The 23735-nt window shown below is 36.2% G+C and overlaps 1 protein-coding gene across 3 annotated transcripts in view; it reads left to right on the top strand.

Moving 5' to 3' along the window:
* Positions 1-16135, top strand: part of FAR1 (fatty acyl-CoA reductase 1) — a 77625-nt gene extending 61490 nt beyond the window's left edge. For 2 of the 3 annotated variants that reach the window (XM_068554517.1, XM_068554514.1), the window contains 3 exons: positions 4400-4529; positions 6905-7032; positions 9168-12926. In XM_068554517.1, the coding sequence (XP_068410618.1) occupies positions 4400-4529; positions 6905-7032; positions 9168-9330 (421 nt within the window). In that variant the 3' untranslated portion in view covers positions 9331-12926. Of the gene's footprint in view, positions 1-4399; positions 4530-6904; positions 7033-9167; positions 12927-16021 lie in introns of those variants that run through there. The other variant, XM_068554516.1, reaches the window with a different exon arrangement.
* The last annotated feature ends 7600 nt before the right edge of the window (positions 16136-23735 follow it).

The following is a 23735-nucleotide window of genomic DNA, read 5'->3' on the forward strand; positions in this document are numbered from 1 at the left end:
TCTTCAGGGCAGGGATTGGCAAACTTTCTGTAAAGGGCCATATAGTAAATATTTTAGTCTTTGTGAGCCATATGGATTCTGTGGTAACTACTTAACTCTGCTGTTAAATGTAGCTTCCACCTTGTAGCTACTCATTTCTTCAGCCTTAGGCAATATGTAAATGAATAAGCATGACTGTGTTCCAATCAGACTTTATTTACAAAACCGGTGGATTTGGCCCCTAAGCTCTGGTTTGCTGGCCCTTGATCCATAGGCCTCTTTTCATTTGGTACTGTCTCTGTCCTTTTAAGTGTAAACTCATAGGATTCCTTTTAAAACTGTGTGGGTTTCCCATGTATCTATTTTAAAACAATCCACTCCGTTAGACGAAAGTACACATATCTTTTTGAGACATACCTTTCTCTATCTTGGGTTCCTTATGAGGTTGCTGTGGGATAGCACCCTTGGATCTTAGATCCTTAGACTCTTACTTACATCCTGCCTCTTAAACAGTAGTGCTTATGTAAGACATGTCTTTAACATCTAGAGTGAAACTTTTGTTTGTCTGAAAGGTTCTATGAAGTATACTACCTTAAATCTTTCTGAGGTCCTAACAAAGAATCTTATGTTTACATTCTGGATTTGATCTATCCCCAGAAGATGTTTCTTAAAGAATTCCTGGCTGGAATTTTACATTCCTTCCAAATTGCACCCAAACAGATAGTTCATTTTTTAAGATCATCTTTGTCCTCTTTGAGGAAATCTTAGCTAGATCATCGAGTTTATTAGATACATTTTCTATTTTCCATGTGACCACGGGTGACAGTTTTGTTCTTTTAACTTCCAACATTATTTTCCTCACTTACCTTGAAACTCTCACCAACAGTTTCCTTAGAGCCCTTTTATTTTTTCCACTAACATTCTTGGTCCTTCCAGGTTTTACCAGTGGTTTCAAGGGCCTTCCAGTTTCTGTCTGCCCCCTAATCCTAAAGTCAGTACTGCATGTTTTAGATTTTTATTATAGCAGTCCCTCACTCCCAGTACTGATATCTGTTCCCATTATTTGTGCTGCATAACAAATCTTTCAGTTCCCATTATTTGTGCTGCATAGCAAATCTTTCAAATTTAATATCTTTCTTTTCTTAAAAAATTGAGATCTAATTGACATCAAACTTAGTATCTTAAAACAGTAGTCATTTCATTTATTGCTCATGATTTCTGTGGGTCAGAAATTCTAGAAGCCTTTGTTGGGGTGGTTTTTTCTCAGGATCTTTCAAGTGGTTGCAGTCATAGGGGCTGGAGCAGGTACACTGTAGGAGTGGTAAAGGAGAGAAAGGGTACAGAGCAGCTGGGTGGCCAGGCATCTTTCTCTCTTCATATAGTCTCAGAGCCTCTCAATGTGGTCTCTACACATGGACTAATTTGGGCTTCCTCACAGCCTGGCAGCCTCAGGGAGAGTTGGACAGCATACATGACCTCTGAAGGCTTCAAGGGTGAGTATTCCAGTGAGCAAGGCAGAAAGCTACATCACTTTTTCTTACCTCCCCATGGAAGTCACACAGTGTCACTTCCACCTCATTCTTCTTATATAAGTTACCTTCACCTCTTAATGGGGTGATAATTAAGGTGAACATGTAAGATGGGAGGTAATATTTGCAGCCACCTTTGGAAATCAAAATTTGCTACAAATAGGAAACATCAAATAAAGAATCTTCTTACCTGAGGTTTGTCCTGTACAAGGCTTCCTAAGTATCAAAGCAGGAATGCTTTGGGAACCTATACTGTAAAAGCAACAAGAGACGTAAACGTTTTTTATTTAGGCAATATTATAAATGTTAAATATAAATCGATTATATATAATATAAATTACATATTTACAAATATAAGTATGTAATTTATATTATTTAATTTGTTCAGATATTTACTGAGCAAGGTACTGGCCTCTATACCTTATATTGGGGCCTTAATATAATGCCTACTTCTGCATTAAACTAATGTCAGTCATGTCATTCGTGGTGTCCAGTTTACTCATTTACATTATTCTGAGTACCAGCTAGATAAAAATCTGACTTACTGTATATCTTGACATAATTTAAAAAGTATACACATCATATGGATTCCTGGTTAATAGTCACTGGGGACTAGGATGCATGATATTATCACATGTAGAAGCAGTATAAATTATTTGCTCTAGCTCTTGAAATGTAGTAGATATTTCATCACTCTTAAAATGGTATTTAAAAAAAACGTTTCCATTGTCTTGTTTTTTTTGATTATTTAGCTTAACTTTCTCCAGCTTAACTTCTCTGAATCTGATATTTTTTATCTTTGTGATTCTCAGTAGAGGACAATTTTGCCTCCCTCAAGGGACATCGGACAATTTTTGGAGATGTTTTTCGTTATCACAACTGGGGGATGGGTGCTACTAGCATCTAGTGGGTAGAGACCAGGGATGCTGCCGAGCATCTTACAGTGCACGGGACAGCCCCTACCACAAAGCATTATCTGCCCTAAAATGTCTATAGTGCGGAGGTTGAGAAACCCTGGACTAGATGACCATTAAGATCTTGCCCTCCTCTAAAAGATTGTGATTAGTTTTTACAGGTTGCTGTAATAAAGAATAAATACCCAGAACATACATGGCAGTGTAGTCCCAGGCATCTGCTCTTATAGCATGTTTAACCAAAGATTGGTGATGCAAAGTTTTAAGTTTCTTTTTATCCCCCGTAGTATTCAATCCAGAGTTTTATTGCTTGATAAGTATTCTGTGAACTTCACACATATGTGACCTTTCAAATTTCCTTCTCCCCCTCCAATTTTTTATTGTAATTATGGCTGAATCAGTGATTGGTTTTAGGGTAATTCTGTCACTTGAATGAATCTGCAAATAAGACTAGGTGAGAATTGTCAGTGAAAAAGGAGTTAGGAAGAAAAACTTTTTAGTAAGATGTATGTTGGAAAATCACATTAACCAGATATGTGTATATGTGTGATTCAAGTGTACTATACTGGCTGTGATAGTGGATATTAATTACAAATCTGTTAAATCTTTATGTTGTGTTTTAGAAAAAAATTGCCTAATCTCTTTTCTAAAAGCAGCATGTCTTGTTTTTTTTCCCTTCAAGTGCTTTCTATCTATTTGAACTATTCCTGTCCAAATTTAGCCTTTGATGCTAAATAATTCTTTTTGTGCTTAATGGAGGTTTTATTTTGGAATTGCTTCCTTGCATGAAGTACAGTTTTTCTTAACATAGTCCATGTTGCCTCATTTTCTTTCAGTATTCTGGATTTAGGGTTTCTTTCTAAATGTATTGAATATGTCATCAGAATTTCTTAGCTAATGTTACTGTTTTGATTTCCCCCCCATTTCTAATGTTCTAATTTTCTCCTATTTCCCCCATTACTGAAGCCCCTAATTTTGGGACTTCTAAACTGCATATAATGCTAATCCTTACTGTGGAACTATAAATAGAATTCTTTTTAAGCATTACTTCACACGTAATTTTTCTGTTTACCAGAGGTTAGGAATTTTTGGTGTGTGTTTTGTTTCAAAAAGTTCTTTCTTCCGTTCCTCTACTTAGCATAGGTAATTATTATTGTATAGATGTTGCTTTTCTGGTTAATGTTATGATATCAATGACTTATAGTGAGCCATGATATATAAAATGACAAATTTAGAGATTAAAGCCCTTCACCCTTCTAAAAAGAAACAAAAAAAGTATCGAACTCCCTTATTTCCATAAGGATGGATATTGGGGACTTGGAAAGGTGAGTGAATCTCTTGAATATCTATTTCAGAAAGCTGTCAACATGAGTCATTGATTTCATGGCACGTCCAGACAATCACGGTACCCGTTAGTGTTCAAGAGAAAGTTATTTAAAATATATAGAGAGAGTTGACTAAATGGCAAATGAATATTTCTGTATACTTTGCTTCCATGATGCTGAAGAGTTGAGATTATAATGGAACAGTATGTTATGAATTCACAGATAATCTTAGTAAAATGCAGCTGAACTAAAATGTGGCTTAAGGAACAAAAAGGAAAGGAATACTAATTGAATCCATTTATTTGCTTAGTATTGTATGTAGAAAATTTGACCTTGAAGTATTGTATTTCCTCTGAAAATTAATTTCATATATCAGCAGAACTCTCTTTAGGCAGTATTAAATTCATTTACTGCTGCTTAAATTCAATTACTGCTGCTTAAACTTGCTGCTGTATTAAATTCATTTTGGATTTATAAAATGTTCTTCTAAGACGCAGAAATATTCTTATTTCCTTGTGGTTTGGTACACTTATTGAATTACGTGTTATAATTTTATTGTTAATGTCTCAAAATAGAAACTGGTACCCTGGGTGGTGATGAGATTTTTCCCTATCTATGCAAATTATGAATCTCAATTTTTCTTATAATACAGGATGATGAAGACAATAACTCGTCTTCACAAAGCTATGGTGTTTCTTGAATATTTCACAAGTAATTCTTGGGTTTGGAATACTGACAATGTCAATATGTTAATGAATCAACTAAACCCGGAAGATAAAAAGGCAAGTATTTTCTGTTTTATATTAGAAAACAAGTAGCATACTAATTAGAGTATGCTAATTAGCAACCCGAGAAATAATTGAGTATTTTCCCCAACCATTATACAATAATAAAGTTGATCTATTTATAGTCTCCCATTAAAGCTTCAGTCATAATTGGTGGTGATAAAGTTGCTTTATCCTAGAATTTATAATGTAAGTATGAGAGTAGCAGAGGTATTTTCAAAGCATGATTGACATGTTGATTCTCTTTTTCTCTTTAATGTCAGATTCAAAGAGAATTTTGACTTCTTTATGCATTTTCCCCCCAAACACTCTGTTTTCTTTAAGTTTTAAGGAAAACCTTCTCTCAGAAATTGTTTTTGTATACTCTTTTACTTTTTGCCATTCCACATTTTGCTCTTTGTTAATTTGAAACTAAAACTCTGTATTCTCTTTTTAAGGTTACCTTAGATATTTGAACATGCATACTTAACAAAGTCTAAATTGAGTAATTTCTATAGCCTCTTCCTTAATGATATTTAGGACCATAAAATGTTTTAGCTCTGATTACCATCCTCATTAACTTATATGGTTATATGTTACTTTAGTTCTCTACTTAAACCTCATAATTAGAAATGATTATTTTGTTCAGTTTTACTTAGATTTAACTATATATTAGTGTCTTTGCTATCAGATCTTCTCTTTAGGGTCATTTTTTTTCTGCTTGAAATATATCCAGAATACAAGAATATGATTGAGTAGTAGGTATGTTGGTAGTGAATTCTCAGTTTGTGATTATGTTACATGATTTCAACACATTAAAGACAACTTTCTTTTTATATTTGTCTTATTTTCTTGGTGTTGAAAAGCCAGTCTGATTTGCGGCTGCTTTACTATCCTTTCTTAATTTAGCAAGGTCTAATATAATATTGATACTTCTACCTTTTCTTGGATAATGCAAAGGGTAACACCTATCTGCTATGTTGTTATGTTTTTTAATTCTATATTTATGTTATGTGCCTCACAATCATTTCTATTGTAGTCTAGTCAGTTAGTATTCATATAGATTTACTGGCATAATTGTCCTTTTACTGCTCTTATTTCTTCCTCCATCCTCCTCTAATGATTCCAGACTTCAATCTGGAAGCATTTTCATTCTGCCTAAAGAGTACCCATTAGTATACTTCTTCTAGTGTGTGTCTTCTATTGATGTCAGCTTGTATCAGTTTTTATTCTTCTGGGAATATTTTTATTTTTCAAAGATATTTATACTGGTATAGAATTCTATGTTAGCAGCTTTCTTTGAGCACTTGGAAGACATCTTCTCATAGTCTTTCGGCTTCCACTGCTCCTTTTCAGAAGTCAGTTGGTCAGACTAATGTTTCTTTGGAGGTAATCCACAGTGCCCTCTCTGGCTTTTAAAAAAATTTTTTCCTTGACTTTCAGCAGTTTTACTCTGATATGCATAGATATATGTGTGTATATGTGGTATATGTGTGTTTTGAATCTTTGGCTTGGTGTCTCACCATTTTTGGAAAATTTCCAGCCATTGTCTTTTCAGATACTGCTTCTATTCTATGCTTTTTCACTCTTCCTATGGGAATCCAGTTGCACATATGTATGACCTTCTCATAATATCTCATATCTTAAGTCAAGTCTCCATTTCAGTGCACTGGTACTTTAGTGATTTATTTATGGTAGCTCTTTTATTTTTGGTCTAGAACTTGCTATTTTCAGAAATGATGGTAAATTAAATTGTGAATAATCTGTTACACCAAAAAAATTACCTGATTGTGTGTGGAGGAGCACTGAGCAGTGTATAGCCCTCTTATTTTGTCATGAAATAGCATTTTTGTAAGGCTTTCTTTTCCAGATTTATCTACCCTTTTCATCAGATGGCCTACTTACAGTTATCTAAACTCCTAAGCCAGCTTTCGTAACATATTCTATCTCTTGATGTCAAAGCTGTTTCTCTAGGAAAATTAATCTGTGTGGTATGCAGGATGTTCAAAAAGAAGAGATAGTATAGACAGAAGGAAACTGGAAATAGGTGTATTGATTCATGTATAAAAGGAATACTTAGGTCTATTTGGACAGTGGGATTTTGTCGGTTTATTTATTTTTAATGGTGCAGGCTTCTTTCTTCTTCATGTACTCCTCTTTAAAAGCTGACATGAGTTTTCAGATTATCTTCTCAAATGTGTCTTTGTTTAATGGACGATATGAAATAGGAATAAGAACTTTTTTGTGAATAGCAGTAACATTTAAAAAACTAATACAGTAAATGTTTTGTAATCATGTCATGTGGAATTAGCCTTTAGAAAAAGTGTGAATTTTTGACTGGTTGTGAAAAAAATTATCTAAGAAAGTAACCAATAATTTTTTTGTTTATGTAGACTTTTAATATTGATGTACGACAGTTACATTGGGCAGAATATATAGAGAACTACTGTATGGGAACTAAGAAATACGTATTGAATGAAGAAATGTCTGGCCTCCCTGCAGCTAGAAAACATCTGAACAAGTACGTTTTATATGGGTTTGATTTCATCTTGTCTTCCTTATGAAATATTACAGTTTTTTCTAAGCTGATAAATTGAGACACTGCTAATAATATATTGTATCAATATTTAAGAAAAGTGGTTGCCTTTGGGCTGTAACTATGGTAGTATTAATTTAGCCTATGATTGTTGAACCTTACTGTTTTCATCAGCTTATACTGTCCATTAGTAATAAAGCCAGGTGGAATTTAGTTTTAAATATCACTTTTATCTTCCCTTATTGCTAGTGAAGAAGTAAAGATATTAGGAGAAAATAAAAATATATTTTAAACTGGAGGTAATGTAACGTTTCTTTTACCCTATTTAAATACATCTTTAGAAGAGGAAAAGAGGTATAATAATACATTATTCACTATAGAACTTTTTTCCTTGTTTATAAAATAGTTGTAATTATTCCCTTAGTCTCTTGTAAAAGTAATACATACTAATTGTTAAAAAAAAACCTCAGAAAATAGAAAAGGAAAAATTACTATTAATCCATTATTCAGAGATGCAGTTAGTTTTAAAAGTAATCTCTTTTATTCATAGTAATTTTTTAATACAAGTTTTATAACAGTTTTCAAAAGTTTCACATTATTATTATTCTTGTGCTTTCAACTCTTTGAGAATTTATAGGGCAGCTAAGTGTATAGATGAGGAAACGGAGACTTAGGAAAGTTGTGTTTGACAAGGTCATACTGTATTAAGTGGCAGGGCAAACTAGAATACTGATCTTTGACTCCTAATTCAAAGCTCTTTTGTCTACACCCATTGTTCGTGTGTTGTACGGTTAACCCTTGAACAACATGGGTTTGAACTGCGTGGGTCCATTTATTGATACATGTAGATTTTTTCTATAAATACATACTATATTACTACACAATGTGAAGTTGGTTCAATTCACTGATGCAGAAACACGGGTAAGAAGGGCTGACTGTGAAGTTATACTTGGATTGTTGGAGGGTCGATGCCCTAACCCCCATGTTGTTCAAGGATCAACTGTAGTCCTATATCTTTCACTGCCTGTTGAAGTTAATGGAATTTATGTAACAGTATTGCATATGTAAAGGATTTATATTCCTTTCTAACACCATTAAAAAGCATCAAAAATGTTTTGAAACATGAGCAAGATAATGAGCATGTTGCTCTTTGAGAATAGGAGGGTCTTCCTATATAGAGCAAGTGCCATGTTTCATTCACGAATGAGGACTTGTCCAGTTGGCTTTTGATCCTGGGACTGAAGGAGTAAATTCACTTGTCTGACAACTTGTAAGCAGCTAAAGATGTCCAAAAAATGTTTATTTTGTCTGTAGGATGATGTATATGATGAATCTACCTTTTTAGATTAGATAGGAAGCTCTGAAGTGCAAGGGATATGTCTGTTTTACCTACTAATGTACTTGCTGACTAGCACAGTATAGGGCATATGGAAGGATGCTAAATAATACTTGTTAAATAAATAAGTTTGCATCCCAAATGTACTGTTATAAAAAAACTTTGTGTTATTCATTGTTAATAGAGGTAATGCATTGTTTGATGGACTCTTGTCCAGAATGTGCACAGTCAGGTTTGTTTGATGTTTGCTAACTTTCTAATTTAAGGACTTCTGGTTAGTTAGTTGTTTTTTTTTTTAAATAGATTTATTTATTTACTTTTGGCTGCGTTGGTTCTTAGTTGCTGCGAGCGGGCTTTCTCTAGTTGTGGAGAGTGGGGGCTACTCTTCATTGCGGTGCGCAGGCTTCTCATTGCAGTGACTTCTCTTGCTGCAGAGCACTGGCTCTAGGCACACGGGCTTCAGTAGTTGTGGCACACAGGCTCAGTAGTTGTGGCTCACGGGCTCTAGAGCGCAGGCTCAGTAGTTGTGGCGCATGGGCTAGTTGCTCTGCGGCATGTGGGATCCTCCCGAACCAGGGCTTGAACCCACGTCCCCTGCATTGGCAGGTGGATTCTTAACCACTGTACCACCAGGGAAGTCCCTTCTAGTTAGTTTTTAAATAAGTTGCAGCTTAGTATGGATTTGAACTTTGATTAGATTAAAACTGAGCATGAATTATCTGCTATCCAACAATATTCTATTCTAGAAAATAGTATCCAGTACATTTCTTGATTTGCTTTTCAGGTTGAGGAACATACGTTATGGTTTCAATACTATCCTCGTGATCCTGATTTGGCGCATTTTTATCGCAAGATCACAAATGGCAAGAAACATCTGGTACTTTGTGGTTAGTCTGTGTTACAAGTTTCTGTCTTACTTCCGAGCATCCAGCACTATGAGATACTGAAGACAAGAATTTAGCATTAGAACATCTATGCATATGGTGGTCTAAATGCACAAAATGTAAAATGTACTTAAGTCATTTCACCTTTTGTCAAGACATTAAACCATCTTAACTCAGAGTGTGGAGTAAATTATGGTACATTTTATGTAACATTTTAACGTATGCTCATAAAAACCTAGTGAACACACTGTGGTATGCCAACTCAAATCTATAATAGCCACCAAAACCATGACTTAACATTTTGATCCCTGGGGAAAAGGGGTTGGGTGAGGGTAGGAGTGGGGAAATAGGAACACTGACCAGTATAACTGTGCAATTCTGGAACATATTAATTAAAATATGCCTTAACATACAGTGATTTTCTAATTATAATATTTAGTGCAGTGGAAAGCATTTATTTGGACAGGAATACTAGCTAAGTGGTAGATATTTGATTCTTTAGTGTTTGATTTTTTTCATCAGTTCAAGTGGGTTTTAGTTTTGTTAAAATTACAGCCAAACTATTTTCACCTCATCCTGTAAGTTATTGAGTGGTCTCAGACATGAGAGACACGTTCTTATTTTTCTTTCTCTGATTAGAGGTCTGATGCATATCATTTTTCTATAAGCAGTCAGTTGCTTTCATAATCAGAAGGCTATATATTATTATAGAGGCCCTACTGGATCTAAATGAGTTTGAGAATCCATGTCAACATATGCTATGTGTTTTTAGAAGGAAAATGAAAATTCAGTAAGACTGTTAGTATCAAAAAGAATAGGAATACATTTTTCTTGACCACATTATGACCAAATGAAAATCAGTTCTGTGACATTTTGTTCATATTTTGAAGCTGGATGATTACTTGAGACTTTGACAAGCAGGTGTGGGTGCAGGGAGGAATTCACCATACTTGTGCTCTCTGCCCTTTTTAAATTTTATTAATAGGACTTTAAAAGGCTTATACTGTCTTTCCAATGAAAACTAAAAGTACATTACTATGGAGGAATGTATTTGCAGGTAGTCATAGCATTAAGAAAATGTTTTCATATGTGTGTAAACACATACTAATTTTTGACCTTGAGAGCTGAATTTCTTCCAGAAAAACTAAATAATACATAAAATAATGTGTATAAAATTAAAGAACTTTATTTACATACCACATAAAGTAGCAAACTGTTGAATGAGTTTAAAAATATCATTTATTTTTTTCTGCATGTGGTTTTAGCTTTTAGAAAGGAATTCATTATAGAAACAAGTAATAGCAAGAAAATCGATGTATATTTTAATGATACATTATAATTCCCTTTAAATCTTAATAGTAGGTAACTCTCCTTACTGTTATAACACATTTGCTTTAACATATCAGCATAACATGTTCTAATTTAGCTGATCAAGTTGTACTATATTTAAATCATTAACAATGTATCTTGAATATGTTTAATGAAGTCAGTTCACAATACAAAAAGTTACATAGAACTTTACATCTTAATTTTCTTCATCAATTTAAATGCAATGTATAAGAAGTTTATTTTGTTATTGTGAAAAAACTAAATGTAAAGGAAACCACCTTCTTCCATGCAGGTGTATAATCTTGAAAAGGAAAATGCTTCCATGTTGAAGCCAGATTTTCTGTAGTAAACCTTTTAAAACATTATTTTAAAAGAAATATGTATATAAATATAAATACTTATGTATTCTTTGCAGTGATACTAAAGTCTCTGGTCTAGGACCATACCTTGTGTAAGGTGTGAGAGACCATGGCAGTGTCTAAAAATGGAATAAATGATGATGCCTTTGATTTGAAGTGGCCCACAAAGTTAACTATAGATGTCCTATACATTGAGTACTCCATCTCTCCAAATACATTTCCATAATGTGTTGAAAACATGCTAACATTTGTATGATTTTTACACATCTGCTGAATATACTTAGAATCAGATGAATTGTCTTTGTGTCTTGCAAAAGAATCAGGTACAACTTCAGCAGGCGTGTGAAGTACATGGAAGGTGTATGTCTCTGAACTCTGTCATTGTTCCTGTAATCTAACTTAAAGAAATGATAACTGGGAGGGTGCTGAGGCCACTGCATTAATTTTGTGTGTTTAGAATTCTTTTGTCAAAAGAAAGCTAATGAATAAATTAATATGTCATTCTGGAACTTAAAAGTTCTAAAATTAGTTTAAAGAGTATATAGGTTGTTAATCCTCACCAACTTGACTTTAAGCTTAACTCAAACAAAGATTTTGGAAATCATTTGTATTTATGTCATTTGCTAGACATGGTTTTTAGTTCTTTCTGATTGTGTTTTACACACAAACTCAAATTTTAACAGGATAGCCTGTTAAATAAATCTAATATTTCATTTAACTCATTTGATAAAGCTGTTTTTTAAACATTGGGTTTTTTTCCCCTATTCACCCTTGATTCTTATAATTCTGGCATATGCATTTGTCAGTCGTGAAGTCATTATAACTATATTTAAACTTGACTTGGCAACGTTAATATGTTCAAAAACTCAACACAGAGAAGCATGGCAATACATTCTTTGACTTAAGGATGGTATAAAATAAATATTTTCTGAATCTGCGTAATAAAGCTTGGAAGCAGGGAGGAAAAATCTTCTCTCCCTTTTTTGTGCTTGTCTGTAGGAACTGTTTCAGGGTTTTTTGCTTTTTGTTTTAAATGTAAATCGATAGTCTTTTATAAGAAATAAATAGAAGCATTATTGGGTGCCTTTGTTTGTAAACCAAAAAGTAATAAATGAATCCCTATATTTCCATTATAGTATTTATTGTATTTTTACAATAATTGTCCTGAAAATTACTCATGAGGTAATGTGGTTAGGATTACAGGAAACAGTTCTCATTTATACTTCTTACCTTTTTAAAGGTGTACTCATTACTTTTTATATCCTAATTTTATTGAATTCTAAGTCTCTTACACAGCATTTTAGGGGAAGCATATAGGCAGGATGAATACTTTTTGTTAAAGTATTATTTTTATTTATTAGCTGGAATGAGGTGGTTTTTCTAAAAACAGTGCCAGGGTGTCATTAGGCTCCAGCTCCTCTCCTCCACCTTGAATGATATTATATTAATTTATAAATACATTTGTTGTAATTTGTCTATTGAGTAAGTATAAGGAATCATTCATTAGTAATAGAGGGTAACTAAAAAAGGAGAGAGCTGATATCAGGCTGGGGTACAGGTGAATATAAATGTCCTTCCTAGCCAAGCTCTTCTAGGCTGACTCCAAGCTGTGACTTGAAAATATTAGCACTGACTTGCTGTATTTTGAGAAAAACTCCCTAATCTTTTGCATGAGAAGCTAGAGAAAGGAAGGTATACTGCATAACTTGATATAGAAATGAGTTAATTAAATTTACAGTCTCTGTGATAAAAGAAATATGAAATATTTTCTTATTGAATTAGTATTTTTATCTTGAGACATTTTCAAGTCATAGAATGAATGAATGCCTTTTTTTTTTATGATGGTACTCTCTTAGCGTACATCTCTGCTACCCTTAAGATTCCTAAACAAATCATCTTTGTCATTTGAGCATATTTGTTAAATTATTCCTTTGATTTTTCTTTATTAAAGAAAAATTTGAGTAACATTAAGTTTGACGTGCTCCTTTGCAAGTTGATTGCTATAAAAATACATTTATATAGAAAAATGTAAAGTGATAAATATGAGTTTAATATCTTTATGGTGGGCAAATAAGGCTATAATTGTCGTTTTCTTTCTCCCTTTCTTTCCCTCCTTCCCTCCCTCCCTTCCTTTGTCACAGATCACATACAATACCTATACTTTTATACAAGATGAAGAGAGGAAGGGACTTCCTTGGCAGTCCAGTGGTTAAGACTCCGCACTTCCAATGCAGGGATGCAGGGGGTGTGGGTTCGATCCCTGGTCAGGGAACTAAGATCCCACATGCTGCGTGGTGCGGCCAAGAAATTTTAAAAAAAGATGAAGAGAGGCAGTGAAGATTTTTCTGAATTCATTAAAATATATAAGCATACCTCATTATTCTCTTCAAAATATTTACTTTGAGATTCTCTCCTAGACATTTGACTTTGTTTTTTTATGGGGTTGAATTAGGTGTCCTCCAAAGATGCTTTGGAGGCAGAATTCCTTTATTTTCTGCTGTTATACAGAAAACCTAATTCTCTTTCTCTTTCTCTCTTTCTTTCTCTCTCACATATATCTGTGGAAAGCTTATCTTCAGTTTTTGAGAGCAAAGTGTAACTAGAAAGTGTTAGGTTGAAACACGTAAAAATGCTAATACTTGATGGTCTTTGAACTACAAAGATAATCTCATATGACTCTACCTAGTATTAGAGCTGCTTTTTTTGTTTTATTTTTTAACAAACACACCTGAACCTAAACATACAGATGAATGGATTTTATTTAAAATAGTCATCCCAGGAGAATATATATTTATTTCATCAGTACTTAATTTTTTGACATATAATACCTACTTCTCTGCTTTATGTTACATCTTTCACAGGTTTGTCATTTTTCCGAACTGGGTTGTTGATTTCTGGTTGTTGAGAGGAAAACCAGCTCGCACCTTTTACACTGTAGAAATAACATTAGTGAACACTTGTTGAGCACTCACTATGTGCCAGGCACTACTCTAAGCATTTTACATGTATTAACCCATTTGTGCCTTACAGCAACCCTTTGAGAAGGGCACCTCTGTTACCCATGTTTTATAGGTGTGGTAACTAAGGTGTGTAACATTAGTAGTTTATCCATGTTACACTGCTAGTGGCAGAGCCAAGGTTTGAACTCAGGTAAGTCCAGCTCAAAAGCCTGCTACACTTGTCCATCACACTATACTGTCTTTCACTATAGGAACACGTGCTTCTGGACCATTTAGGGAGGTTCTCTTATATGCTGTTGGGTTAGGCACTATGTTTTATATATTGCAATTATCTGTTTATCTGTCTGTATAACTCAACACACTCTAAACTTGTCAGTGGTTCAGATCGGAGTATGACACACTACCTACCCTTTAGGGTTGTATGACTTAACATAGGTAAGTAAACATAGTTTTAATATAACATATAAAGAAAAGAACAAAATACTAAAAGCACAAAGGAGTGATTACTGCTTAGTGTTTCAGGGAAGAGCTCATACAGACATACAGTATTTGAATTGTGGTTTTAAGTCTGATTGGAAGAATGGTGGGAAAGGGAAGCGTTCCAGGTACAGAGAAGGGCATGTGTAAAGGGAAGTGTGGGGAGCCATGAGGAAATATTTTGGTGCCAAAGGGGAGGATGACTAAGGGAAGATGAGGCTGGGGAGGCAATTGGGGGCCAACTGAGGGCCTTTATATGCTCAGAATTCACTATGGAATGTGGAATGGCTGTGGTCAAAAACACTCAGAATGTCCTCCTAGCCAAAGCACACCAATTTCTATTAAATATGAATAGATTTTGGACTTCAGTGAACTGACCTATTACACTTATTTCCTGAATGAAATCAACTTAAGAGAAAAAATTCTACTTAAATAGTGACACTAAGTATTTTTGAGAATACAAGCCACACCAGTGTTTAAACAGCTGGTCTCTCTGTTTTTCAGTTTTCTGTGATTCTCAAAGTATGATCCCAGACCAGCAGCATCAGCATTTGCATCACCTGGGAACTCAATAGAAATGCAAGTTTCAGATCCCACCCAGACTTACTGAATCAGAAACTGGGTGGGGCCCAGCAGCCTGTTCTGACACGGCCTCCAAGTGATTGTTATGCACGCTAAAGTTGGAGAACTGCTGGTCTGAATAGTCAGTCTTCGTGAGATACCAGCAAGGTCCAAGTAGAGTGCATTCCTAGGACCTGGGACAAGGTCTGGAAAGTCCCACTTGAAACTAAAAATCAATATATAAAACATGACACATTTAGGTTGCTTCCATGTCCTGGCTATTGTAAATAGAGCTGCAATGAACATTTTGGTACATGACTCTTTTTGAGCTATGGTTTTCTCAGGGTATATGCCCAGTAGTGGGATTGCTGGGTCGTATGGTAGTTCTATTTGTAGTTTTTTAAGGAACCTCCATACTGTTCTCCATAGTGGCTGTATCAATTTACATTCCCACCAACAGTGCAAGAGTGTTCCCTTTCCTCCACACCCTCTCCAGCATTTATTGTTTCTAGATTTTTTGATGATGTGACCGGTGTGAGATATCTCATTGTAGTTTTGATTTGCATTTCTCTAATGATTAATGATGTTGAGCATTCTTTCATGTGTCTGTTGGCAATCTGTATATCTTCTTTGGAGAAATGTCTATTTAGGTCTTCTGCCCATTTTTGGATTGGGTTGTTGGTTTTTTTGTTATTGAGCTGCATGAGCTGCTTGTAAATCTTGGAGATTAATCCTTTGTCAGCTGCTTCATTTGCAAATATTTTCTCCCATTCTGATGGTTGTCTTTTGGTCTTGTTTATGGTTTCCTTTGCTGTGCAAAAGCTTTTAAGTTTCATTAGGTCCCATTTGTTTATTTGTGTTCTTATTTCCATTTCTCTGGGAGCTGGGTCAAAAAGAATCTTGCTGTGATGTATGTCATAGAGTGTTCTGCCTATGTTTTCCTCTAAGAGTTTGATAGTGTCTGGCGTTACACTTAGGTCTTTAATCCGTTTTGAGTTTATTTTTGTGCATGGTGTCAGGGAGTGTTCTAATTTCATACTTTTACATGTATCTGTCCAATTTTCCCAGCACCACTTACTGAAGAGGCTGTCTAAATGTCCATCGACAGATGAATGGATAAAGAAGATGTGGCACATATATACAATGGAATATTACTCAGCCATAAAAAGAAATGAAATGGAGGTATTTGTAATGAGGTGGATGGAGTTAGAGTCTGTCATACAGAGTGAAGTAAGTCAGAAAGAGAAAAACAAATACAGTATGCTAACACATGTATACGGAATCTAAGGAAAAAAAAAAAAAAAGGCCATGAAGAACCTAGTGGCAAGACGGGAATAAAGACACAGACCTACTAGAGAATGGACTTGAGGATATTGGGAGGGGGTGGGGTGAAATGTGACAGGGTGAGAGAGTGTCATGGACATATATACACTACCAAATGTAAAATAGATAGCTAGTGGGAAGCAGCCGCATAGCACAGGGAGATCAGCTCGGTGCTTTGTGACCACCTAGAGGGGTGGGATGGGGAGGGTGGGAGGGAGGGAGATGCAAGAGGGAAGAGATATGGGAACATATTGTATATGTATAACTGATTCACTTTGTTATAAAGCAGAAGCTAACACACCATTGTAAGGCAATTATACTTCAATAAAGATGTTTAAAAAAAAAAAAAAACATGACACAAAACACATAGTAATACATAGGAAATGGTCTGGCCTCACAGGAATAATGCCAAAATGTTCAAGAAGTTAGCCTTATGTGATAATTATGGGTGGTCTAGCTTTTTGACCCTTATATTTTCTACGTTTTCTGCAATGAGCCTGAGTTTTTTGTAAACTAAAGCAAAAGTTTTTATTTTACAGTAACAAATGAGGGTGTGTGGAATCTGGAAAAATAACAAAAGCCTTAAAAAAAAAAAAAAAAGTCCATTCATTCTGGGTTTTTAACTCCAGATCTTGAGATGGCATTTTTGTCTCATGGTTAGAGAACAACAATCTACTATGCTATGATAGCCTTTGAAAATGTCCAGGTCTTTATTATGTTTTTGGTAAACTCGGTAAGTATATTCATTTCTGTGCTTACTAGTTTCTTACTCGGTCTTTATCTGGTACTAACCATGAGTGTATGTCCTTTCTGTGCAGCCAAGTTACCACAGTCCTCCAACTAACTTACTTTCCCATTGTAATTCCCATTATAGTGCTCATATTATATATCAATTAATTGTGAGTTTATGGAGAGTCAGCTGTCACAGAGAGTGCTTAACTCTTCGTAGATTGAGAAGGTGTTTCTGTCCTTAAAACTGGGTTCTAGAGCCTGTGTCATGGGAACCTCGCATAATTACCAAAGCATGCAGGCAGTTGAAAGTATTGCTAATTTTAGAATGTTTTACCTGAGAAAATCTGAAATGATTAGGGGGTTTGCCTTAAGCTATATGAAAACAGGATCTAACCCCATTAGATTGAAAATACCTGTTTACTTTGTTTCCTTCATACACTTGTGAGCCCTCCCATAGGGCAGGGCCTGTTTCTTTAAGGAACCTGGCACATAGAAGTTACTCAATAAATATCTCAGCTTAATTGATAATATGAAGTTTGTCCTTCCTTCTATCAGCCCCAGAATTGTTAAGCTTCCTTTTCCTGTATAATACAAAATTTTACAGTCAAGAAGAATTTGCCAAAAGGAGTATAAAAGTTGACACCAATAATTTCATTTTTTTCCCTCACCTAGAGATGCTAACAAAAGACAATGCAAATGCTCCAAGTTAGGAACTCCACAATTGACAAATTTTACTAAGTCTTTTATTCGATAAGCATTGATTGGCTCTTTGCTATCCACTAATGTAAAGTCATGCTAAATACAATCTTCTGAATTCTTAGTACATCATAAAGTACTAGTTCTGCTGTCTGTACTACTTCTAGAGTTTTTCTTTATGAAGACACTTATCCAAAGAAATCTAGTTGTCTAGATTGAAGGGCAACTTGATTCCTGGTGTGTGGTGATTCCTAGTCGTGTGTGCTTTAGATTAGAAAATCTCTGGATAAGCTTTGTGAATCTGCTTAGCTCAGTGGTGCAAAAGCCACTGGAAGGGTCGACTGTGCATGTAACATCTGGCAGCACAGTAGAATGGCCTGATGGCACATTTTTGACCTGGCTATATCATCTGCCTTCTTCCCCAGTATACCAGAATGATCTTGCAGGCCTAGGCCAATTTTTGAATTTTTTCCCTTTGACACAAGAGGTAATGTTCAGTACACTATATGAAATGCCCGCCCTGCTCTGACATCACTTCAACCCTCAATTTCCTCATTGTATAATTTCAGTATTGTTCAAACTTATACCGTGTTATGAGCACCCTCCTACTTCTCGAATTGTCAGATGCACTTTACCTGCAAGCATATTGTATCCATATACATCAATACTCTGCTTAACAGACCATAAAATTCTAGGTCATCACAGAGCATAAGGACAAATTCTTCAAGAAATGTCAGTACTGGGATCCTGGAGTATCCCGAGATCCTCCTTGGCACTAGGCACACTTATTAGCATAATCTCAAAAAGACACACAGAACCATCCCCTAGGTTGGGCATCCTAGGAGGAATCCCTTTTGTCTGAAAAGAAACCTTTTTTTTCTTAACACAGAAAAAATGCAAGGGGAAAACGTTGACTTTGAGGCATTTTAAAACTCCAGCTCTGGAACTTCTTCACAAAGCCCAGGTAATGTAGTAAAACCTAGCCTCATCTGTTTGAGAGTCACTACTGCTTGTTTGCCCACTCTGGTCCCATTGCTACTCTGCCTTTTGTCACATAGTTCTTGACAGTTCTCTCTCTGCTCTTGTCTTCCGCATTTCCCATTTGAAAACTCCCTTTCCAGCTGCAGTGAGTCTTCCAGGATTACTGACATTCTTCTTGCAGGGAATTGGACTAATATTCCTTCTAGGAGGCTTAATTCCTATAAGGTCCGCACACATGAAGGATTTGCTGTTTTGAAAAGTAACTAAGCGGAATTCCCTGGCGGTCCAGTGGTTAAGACTCAGTGCTTTCGCTACCGTGGCCTGGGTTCAATCCCTGGTCAGGGAAGTAAGATCCCGCAAGCCACGTGGCACAGCCATGTTAATAATAATAATAATAAAAATAACTAAGCAGTTAAAGATTAGTGTCGAAAGGGATTCTCACAGATATTCTAATTGTTCTTGTAAATGAATACTCCATGTCTACTTTTCTAACATACTGTTCCATGGTAACTGGAGCACAAGTACATGGTCACTTCTAAAATTAAAAAAAAAAACTATTACAACAAAACTTCCGTAAGGACAGAGAAGCAGAATTGTGTAGTAGAAAAAGCATTAGTTTTGCTCTAAGACTAGGCATGAATCAACTGCCACTTATCAGCTGTGTGACTATGAATGAGTCATTTAACCTCTCAGACTCAGTTTCCACTTTTGTAAAATACCTGCCCAGGAACGTGGTTGTAAGGATTAAATGATATAATGAATATAAAGTGTGTGTTACATAGTAAGTGTTCAGTAACTGTTTCTTCAAAATCACCAAAAATGCCTAAGGAATAAAACTATGGAATAATTATGGAATTAGTTATACTAATGCAACGCAATTTATATTCTCCAATTTTATACAGTGATTTCCCCATTTCTGATATCACTTTTTTTGAAAGATTTTTTTAATGTGGGCCATTTTTTAAAGTCTTTTTTTAAAAATATAAATTTATTTATTTATTTATTTTTGACTGTGTTGGGTCTTCATTGCTGTGCGCGGGCTTTCTCTAGTTGCGGCGAGCGGGGGCTACTCTTCGTTGTGCGCAGGCTTCTCATTGCAGTGGCTTCTCGTTGCGGAGCACAGGCTCTAGGCCTGCGGGCTCAGTAGTTGTGGCACGTGGGCTCAGAAGTTGTGGCTCATGGGCTCTAGAGCACAGGCTCAGTAGTTGTGGCACATGGGTTTAGTTTCCCCGTGGCATGTGGGATCTTCCCCAACCAGGGGTCGAACCTGTGTCCCCTTCTTTGGCAGGCGGATTCTTAACCACGGTGCCACCAGGGAAGTCCTCATTTTTTAAAGTCTTTATTGAATTTGTCACAATATTACCCTTGCTTTTATGTTTTTGGTTTCTTGGCCCCGAGGCATGTGGGATCCTAGTCCCCAACCAGGGATCAAACCCGCACCCCCTGCATTGGAAGGCGAAGTCTCAACCACTGGACCGTCAGGAAAGTCCCTGATACCACTTTTTTTAATCATTAAGGAATACGAATTTTGAACATTTTGAATAAAAGTATAAGAAATCAGTTCTCTTTACACCTTGCAGTGTTAATGTTATTATCACTTTAATTGAGCACCCTTCTCCACTGTGGCTTTTCTGCAATCAACAGGACTTGCCCACTGGAAAAAATGAGGATCCTTCAAAATTTCCTCATACGGGAACAGAAGTCCCACTTAGTCATTTCACCCACGGGCAGAAGAATTCTTTAAAGGTAGCCAGTTCCCAAATCATCCATTCCCACAGACTTCTTATTAGCCACATGTTGAGACAACTGGCCCTCTTTATCTGCCCTAATGATGTGTAGTCAACCCAATAGTTTGTCTTCTTGCTGAGGTAGAGAGATTATAGCACATGACCTGGGCCTCATTTGTGTTCCAAGAATTGTTTGGGGAGTTTCCCTCCTCTTGCTTTTATTTAAAAGAGATAAAACAAACTTGAACTGCAAACTGTCAATTTTTTCTAATTGTTTATATAACTTGGCTGCTGGAGCATTTTGCATTCCATTTGCTCTGTAGTCCTCAGTCCTGATAGGTGGCCTGTAATTAGGAAAAGCCTTGAACTATCCAGAAGCAAATTCTGGAAATCATCCCACCCTCACACATACACATTTAAAATCTTCCTTTTTGAACAAGTCTTCTTCCTCAGAATCAAAAATCTTCCGGAAGTTTTCACTTACAACTAGAAATTGCAGGGTACGTGTATTTGTATACTGTTAAATCACAGATTCTTAGCTCTAGATTTGGTTCTCTGCTTTGCCAGGCATTCTGTACAGCTTTCTCACTCTTTCTCATTTTCAAAGGAGAATGTACAGTGTTTCCACATCCAGTTGTCAGGTTCCCCTCTTCCCCCCACCCCACCCTGGGCTTCAATTATTTTTTTTCCAAGATAAGGCTAGTTACTTTTTACCTTTTTTCCTTGGTTAGAACTTGCCGGTTATTTCATTTGAGTTTCTAATTCTGATTCACAGTCCTCACTTTAGAGGCCCCCCACCCCCACCCTTTTCCCTCAAGAAGGAAGTTCCTCTGCTGAATGTTCTTCTTTGCCCCTGCAGACCCACTCTCTTCTCCACGCTGCTCTTTGCCACATCAAGCTGACCTCTGTGGATGACACATTTGGGTTCCCTTGCCTTCTGGCTTCCAGTTGGATTCAGCCCGTGAGAGGCACTGACAGGAGTAGAGGACAAGAGGAGAGAAAGGAAAGGGCTGTTTGCTTCTCAGCCGTTCCCTCTGAGCTCTGGTTTGGCAGTGGTTGCATTCCTCTACCAAATGCCATTGCTGCTGCAGGGTGGCCTCCCTCCTACAGCTCCACATTTCTCAGAGTTCCAGTCATTGTCTCCTCCCCTTGCCTGCAGCTCCCCACTGTTGCTAGTCCCTGTGCTTCACCATTCCTCGTTGTTGCCTTAACCCTGCTCATACTTCTGTAGTCCCTTCCTTGACCTCTGTTACTTTTCTCAGTGTGCCATCTGTTTCCTGTCCGGTTTGGATACAGTTCCTCATCTACATCTTAGCAATGCTGGTACCTTCCACTAACACAGTTCAGGACCCCAAATGTGGTGGAATAAAGCCTACTGATTGGTCCTGAAAAAATGTTCACTGCCTTTCTCACTTTTTCAAGTTGGCTACTACTTCCTTTGTCAGTCCCTGATATGGGCACACCATCATTACATGGGAATCATCCTTGCTCTTCCATATGTATTATATCACTGTGGAACCGATTGCTAATTCGCAGATTTGGTCCGCCCACCAACATCTAGAAGGCAAATTCTTTGCCTGAAAACAAAAAACAAAACCCCACTCTTTCTACCTAGTCTGTCTTCCCCTATGTATACATCCCATTCCCAAAAAGGCGTGCGCGTGCGCAGACACACACACACACATTATTCTGTTGTCAGATGGTGGAGTCACAGTTGTAGTACCTCAATAAAGAGCCCTTCATCCGTTCCTTAAGATGAACTCAGCTCTGGAAGAGACTGTTCAAGGTTGTCCAAAAATGGAAATTATCTCTTATATTTTTCTCCCTGTCCCCCAAACTCTCCTCCTCTGTCCCATCAGATGGACCCCATCATCCACCCAGGTAAACTAGAAATGGGAATCGTTCTTTGCTGTTCCCTCTCTTTATACTAATTTTTGAATTAGTCACCAGATCTTTGCCATTCTATTCCCTTAACATTGGGGATATGTTAACTTCCTTCCATCTTCATTGCTACCGCTGTGGTCCAGAGACCAACATCTCTCTTCCCTGGATCATGATGACATTTTCCTAACTGATTTCCATGCCTCTAGTCTGGTTCCTCTCCAAAGCATGCTCTCTTCAACAACTGAATGATCTTTCTAAATCACAATTCTGATATGTTGGTTTCCATACTTAAAACCCCTAAGTGACTTCCCATTTGTACACTGTACCCAGGATAAAGTTTGTACTTCATAACACAGATTTCTAAAGCTCATTACGATCTGAACATTCTCATCTCCTACATTTTTTCCTGTTCCTCATGCCTCAACCACTTGCTCTTCTACCAAAGTTCTAATCTCTGTCTTGTCTTGATCACGACGTGCCTCTACCTGCAAAATTTTGTCTGCTCTCACCCATCTTTCACATTTCAATTTAGGCATCAAGTCTGTATCAAGAATGCTTTCAATGGCAAATATCCAAAACCAGATTGCTACTAATTTTTCTTATATAAGAAATCTGGAGATAGACAGTTGATAGCATTGATTCGTTATTACTGTCATCATAATCATTACTGTTATTATTTATAATAATAAGATTAGTCTTCTAACCTATCATCCTTAGTGATCCCAGAGTTCTGATAAAACTCCATTCCACATTTCATTCTTCTGGTCCAAACCAGATATCATAAACGGACTTTATCTTAGGTATTATTGCCAGTCAGTTGATAACTAATATCTGTATTGAGAAAAAATTTGAGACCCAAGAGAGGCTCAGCAGAAGAGAATGCGAGGCATGATCATTTAGTGATGTCTGCCATGGGTGCAGAAGACAGAAACATGGCATGTGTGCAATATATCTGCCATCTTTTGTCAAACTTACGCATCTCTATGTGGCCTGGTTGAAAGTTGCACAGTTAGCTTGTCAGGATGGAAAAGGACAATTCTAGAATAGGAAAAACATTATGATTATTTTTTTCTCCTTTAATTTGCATAGAGGGAATTATTCCACTTTAAATTATAAAACAACCTGACTTTTCTAGGATTAAACCCAATTTAGTTTTGGTGTAGTGTCTTTTGTCTACTGAGTTTGGCTTGCTAATATCTCTACTTATCACAGTCTACTTGGAATTAATGTTACACCACTTAACATATAAGAACGTTAACAACAGTATATTTCCAATTACCCCCTTCCCATTCTTCATGATACTGTTACCAAACATTTTTCTATTTCTTTTTTTTTTTTTACTTTTCCAAATGTTATAAACTGTAATAAATTGTTAATACTTTTGCTTTAAACAGTCAGCTGTTTTTCTTGTAATGAAAACAAGACTTTGTATTTTCTAA

This window comes from Eschrichtius robustus, chromosome 11 (genome assembly GCF_028021215.1).
Source record: "Eschrichtius robustus isolate mEscRob2 chromosome 11, mEscRob2.pri, whole genome shotgun sequence".
In the NCBI taxonomy this organism is placed as follows: Eukaryota; Metazoa; Chordata; class Mammalia; order Artiodactyla; family Eschrichtiidae; genus Eschrichtius; species Eschrichtius robustus.